This window comes from Mercenaria mercenaria, chromosome 7 (assembly GCF_021730395.1).
Source record: "Mercenaria mercenaria strain notata chromosome 7, MADL_Memer_1, whole genome shotgun sequence".
In the NCBI taxonomy this organism is placed as follows: Eukaryota; Metazoa; Mollusca; class Bivalvia; order Venerida; family Veneridae; genus Mercenaria; species Mercenaria mercenaria.
The window spans coordinates 80997099-81002628 of NC_069367.1; the positions used below are offsets into that span (position 1 = coordinate 80997099).

At 34.1% G+C, this 5530-nt stretch overlaps 1 protein-coding gene and 1 long non-coding RNA gene across 2 annotated transcripts; one reads left to right on the forward strand and one right to left on the reverse strand.

The window, feature by feature from the left end:
* Positions 1-1642: 1642 nt before the first annotated feature.
* Positions 1643-2988, reverse strand: LOC123555271 (uncharacterized). The gene is made up of 2 exons (XR_006687218.2): positions 2842-2988; positions 1643-2532 (listed from the first exon to the last, which is right to left on the reverse strand). It is a non-coding gene; the product is annotated as an uncharacterized LOC123555271 (long non-coding RNA).
* Positions 2989-3775: 787 nt separating this feature from the next.
* LOC123555272 (uncharacterized) lies at positions 3776-5219 on the forward strand. Its single transcript, XM_045345933.2, has 2 exons — positions 3776-3930; positions 4496-5219. The coding sequence occupies exon 2, from the start codon at positions 4556-4558 to the stop codon at positions 5123-5125; it is 570 nt and encodes a 189-aa protein (XP_045201868.2). The 5' UTR covers positions 3776-3930; positions 4496-4555; the 3' UTR covers positions 5126-5219.
* The last annotated feature ends 311 nt before the right edge of the window (positions 5220-5530 follow it).

Consider the following 5530-nt stretch of genomic DNA (forward strand, 5'->3'; position numbering starts at 1 on the left):
CTAGGAACACTAGTAAGGTTTCAGCCATATTATAGAGGTAAATAAAGGGATGTAACTCATTATGAACTTACAAATTTTCTCAAACGGCATTATCTCTCTTTTTCTAAAATTTCATCCAATGAGGAATTTCTTTTGTCAGAACAATTTTTGAAATCCTGGAAAGGTAAACGATTTCAACAGATTGTACGGAAAGAGTTTGAAATCAGTGCAGTAACAACTCTGTTCATGCATGGCTCAATACGTTTTACTTTCTGCTCTTTGTTCCATTGTATATTTTTTCTGACAATTTCGTACTTTATAGTTAGAACTTTGTAACTTTTTACTGTTATCTAACTTACAGACCTCTATTTCAAAAAAGATGTATAAGCAAGCATCTTGATTTGTTAGGCGGAAAAAGATTTGTATTTTATTTTTTTGTAATCAAATACTGTTGGAAAGGCATGTGAAGTCGTTTTATTTATACTCGACAATGAAAAGACTCGGCACAAGATGGAAGTCTATAAGTTAAGTAAATAAAACGACTTCACATGCCTTTCCAACAACAACAAAAAATACAAACTAATTTCGCATATAGGCTCATCAGTGTATACAAATGTAATATGATTTTATAATTTTATCTGCTTAAAGGGACTGGCCTCAAAAGAAAATATTTTTTTTTAGATATTCGGAAATAAATGCTATATTTCTTAAGAAGGTTTTAAACTTAATTACTGACAAACTACAATGTTACGGAAACACATAAGAATTTGTTATTTTTACTACTTTTCACGATGAAAACGAAAAGCATCTGCAACGCTTTACTCTAGGTAAATTGTCTCGATTGTAAATATCTATATTATTTAGATTATTTTTAAGCCAAGTCTACGTGATTGAAAGATAAGTGTCTGAATACGAATTTTGTGATGAATATAGATGATAACTGGGCGAACATTATTTTGACAAAGTACTGCAAGTTACAGGAGTTTTCTGTCCGCGTTCGCATTCTCACTTAACAAAGAGTGTTTCTTCTATTTACTTTCATGTGTATGACATTAGTGTACCTTCTGTGACAAATTAACCTCAGGTGGAAAACATTTACATGGAAGTAGTAAATGGGCTATTGGTCATTTCTAACGCAAACAATTTTCAATAGAACTTTAACCATTGTTTTAAATGATCCCCACTTCCTGTAGTTTGGAAATACTACAACATGACTGGCTGAAATATATGAGACCCGGTATATTGGATTTTCTATTTGTTCTGGCTCGGGATGGACCTTTCTGCGTAAGTACGTGGTGGGTAAATATACAGAAATACATTTGGGATTAAATGCAACAGGAGACAATATGTAACTAGTTCTTTCAAAATGATGTTTATACTGAAAAGTAATGCACCACTGTATTTACGTATGATTAACACACCCACATTTCAGTCTGCAAAAAGTAAGGTTTTATCAAAGTTTGAACTCGGATCGCAGGAGTCAGGAGCCCCGGAAGCAGACAATTACATTAAATTTATAGCATTTTCTGGATAAGAACCGTCGCATTGATTTTATTGAATTTAACCTTCGCATATCTAATGAAACAATCTTTGTTTCAAGTATATCTAGTTTTCTACTAAAGTATACTGAACAGAGGTAATTACAGAACAGTACTAACTCACATTAATCGTAACACCGCGTTTTAATCAGATTATCGAACAGTTCAATATCTACATTGACTTCTTAACACAAAAACATGATGTAGATCTTATGATTTCATCCAAATTTTACACCCATATCATATAAATGCGTTCATATTGATCTTCTGAACGTAGATAATCGTAATAAATTATTAGTTTAAGTGAAAATCTGCTAATAATCAGAGATAAAAAAACAAGTCATTTAAGACAATATTTTTTTCCAGTTCAGCCAACAATGCAACCAACATCAAATCCGACACAGGCGCTGAGAGCTGCTGTGCCGCACGCTGCCGTGCATGTTCCTGCTGTAGAAGCAGCGCAAATAAGACACCCGCCACTGAGAGCCGCACATCCTAGACTACCCCCAGAAACAAGCGGAAGTTCCTCTTTTCGCCGGACGTGGCATTCCTAGCTTAGCAATGTTATCATCACTGTAACCCTTTGCAACTGAAATCTGATCACTCTGTGTGACACTACATACAGAGTATCTTTGGTTACAGTTTTGACTTGTGTTAGCATATTGTCCATATTTAATGCTGTCAATGATTTTTGTGAGTTTGGGATATTGCACTTCCAGACTTTCGATCTGCTTGAAAGCCCCCTCGTCCGAATCATGGTGGGTGTTGGTAAGGAACCATGAATAGTACTTGAAAGGGTTATGTTCTTCGTTTGGCATTTCTGTTTCCAGTAGGCAAAACATTTTTTCAAGACAGAGGTGGTTGTCTTTCACATCAAAAAGCTGCTCAATCACAAGAAACGAAGGCTGCAAAAGTCGTAGTTTTTCATGTACATTCGCCATAGTAATCGTTGGTTCAGTCAGTGCCCCGGCAATAAGGGAGGCAAGAAAACATTGGAACAGCATCCTCAGCATTTCTGAAGTATAAACAAAAGCGTAGTACTTAAATGTATTGAAACAACACTTGTGATAACACATAGATATGAATGGTATGTTGAGTATAAACATTTATGTGAAATTACAAGATCATTTTCATCCAGAAAGTTAAAGCATGCATTAAACAATAAAACAATAAAATGGTGTAGATAATAATGGCGACACAATATAACAGTAATATATTTTCTAATGGTACATATTTATATTTTATTTACAAAAACCTCTTGATTTCTTGCAACTATTATTAAGTACATTTGCGTACAAGTTAAACATTGGAAATATAAACTTACATAAATCTTACAGCTGAAAAATGTCGATTAATGCTTGTTTACACCTGTTGCTGTTTATATAACTCAGTTAAGTGAGTGTCATTTAAATAAATATCCAATGAGATTTTGTTTTTATCTCTTTTAGGACTTGTTATGACTTTCCATTTCCATTCCCCAAAGAAAACAGACTTTGACCATGGCATAATTCACAAGCAAGATAATAAAACTAATTGAGGACACAAACACAAAAACAAAATGACCTTAACGCGTTTGTAGGTCTAGGGGCTTAGTTAATGTAACAGATGTTTAATCGAATTTGAAGACGGAAAAGGCTTTTGTATCAAACTGTTTATTTTTTTCACTTATTACAATGCCGAATACAATAGATTTTACTTGAATAACGTTTACTTTCTTTTTGTATGATCATATTATTCATTTAACCTTAGTTTTGTTTGTCCTTCTTTTAGTCAAGTAAGCATAATAAGAAATAAAGAATAGAACAACAGCATTAAGAATGTCGAGCCTTGTTATAAAGCAAATAGAAAATCTTTGTGTTTACAAAATTCTTAATATGTAGTATATGCAAGTACATCAATTGCGTTTCGTGTTAAACAGATTAATGCACCCTTATCCCTCAGTTCCAATGATAAGAATCTTGACACCTCAAAAGGTCAAATGAAATATCACCCGTGCCTGTACCCGCACCCATGTGTAAACAAATCTCACCCAGTCTAATATTTGGGACATTAAGCTACGGAAAGATGAAAGATATCCAGTCTTTTGCTATAATATTAGATCTTTAGATCTTTGCTCCGAATGTGGAGAGTCGCCAGTTTACTTAATATATAAAATAATTGTGTATATAAAACCACATTCATAATCAAATGTCATGCGGTCACTGTCCTTTAAAAACTATATCTCAAATGGAATAATGTCAGGTGTCAAGGTAATGCTGCAACATAAAACGTGATCAGATAAGCTTGTTTACACTGAACGAGATTTATCGAAATTCATTGGTTACAATTTCATATTAACTTCCATCAGAAATTGTTTAAAAGGATATTAACTTAAGTCTTATAAATCACCTGTAGACAAACTGACGATAAAAGAGTAAGTTGTAAATTATATTATATCTGATTATATACTGACTTTCAAACATAATACAAACATAAATATGAAAGCTAATTCATCGATGAATTTAAAACGGATATACTGACTTTGTGAGTCTAATAACGTATTAATTAGTCGCGTATGTTTTCATTCTTCACGAATTCCTAAAATATACTTTTTTTAACAGAGGTTTGTATGGAAGTCATACAGGACGATGTAAAGTTTTCAAATAATGCACATTTTGATTCAAATATAATTCATGAGACTTTGATAAAATTGTTTTTCATCAAGGGAAGGAAATGTAGCTTGGCTTTAAGTAACTCAGAACGGTCTGTAATATGAATGATAGTACATATCATCAACTAATCACTATGAAAACGAAGTTTATTCCTACCTACTGTAATGCCTGTAATATATATACTATAGACCACAATACGGTGACCTTTCAAGAAAACCAAGACGTTTATCGCATAAATGTTTATACTCAACATACCATTCATGGCTATGTGTTATCACAAGTGTTGTTTCAATACATTTAAGTACTACGCTTTTGTTTATACTTCAGAAATGCTGAGGATGCTGTTCCAATGTTTTCGCCGGGGCACTGACTGAACCAACAATTACTATGGCGAATGTACATGAAAAACTACGACTTTTGCAGCCGTCGTTTCTTCTGATTGAGCAGCTTTTTGATGTGAAAGACAACCATCTCTGTCTTGAAAAGATGATTTGTCTGCTGGAAACAGAAATGCCAAACGAGGAGCATAACCCTTTTAAGTACTATTCAAGATTCCTTACCAATTCCCATCACGATTTTGATGCAGCGGCTTTCAATGAAATAGAGTCACTCGAAAGAAACTTCCCAAAACTCTCAAAAATTATTGAAAGCATTGAATATGGACAAAATGCTAATACGAGCCGAAACTGCAACCTTAGGTTCTCAGAATGCAGCAAGACACAAAGTGAACTGATAGCTATAGCCGATGCCTATAGCGACGACAACATTTTGAAACATGGATTTCCTACTCGCACAAGAAGAGGCTCGGGCTGTTTCTGGGGAGGAGTTGGATGTGCTGTACTTGGTGGAGGGTGTGCTATTTGTGCTACGTCAACACTGGGAACGTGTACTGCTGCTTGTGGCCCCGCAGCGGCGGCAGCTTGTTCTGGGTTCGGTCTTGGCTGCGTTGTTGGATAGAACTGTTTACTCCGATATCAAAATATTTCGACTGACATTCTCATAGTTTCCTGACTGAAAAAAGGGTTTATTGAAATAAAATGTTGTGATTTGAGACCATGTTCAGAGTTTGTATTTCAATTTTCAAAAAAACATTAACATTTAGTTGTATGTATCAAAGTATATAGATAACTAAGATTCCTTAGAATTAAACGATATTGTTAGCTGAATAAAGATAAATCATACTGCATCATTATTGTAGCATCAACATGCGTTTATCTTCATACGTATACCAACAAAGACGAGGTACACAAACTCCCAAAGCGAAACCTTATAGCGGTATGTAAGAGTTAATTTCATTTGGCATTTAACAATGTTCACTGTTACAATATAGCTTGGTATGCATTTAACAACTATTCTAACTCA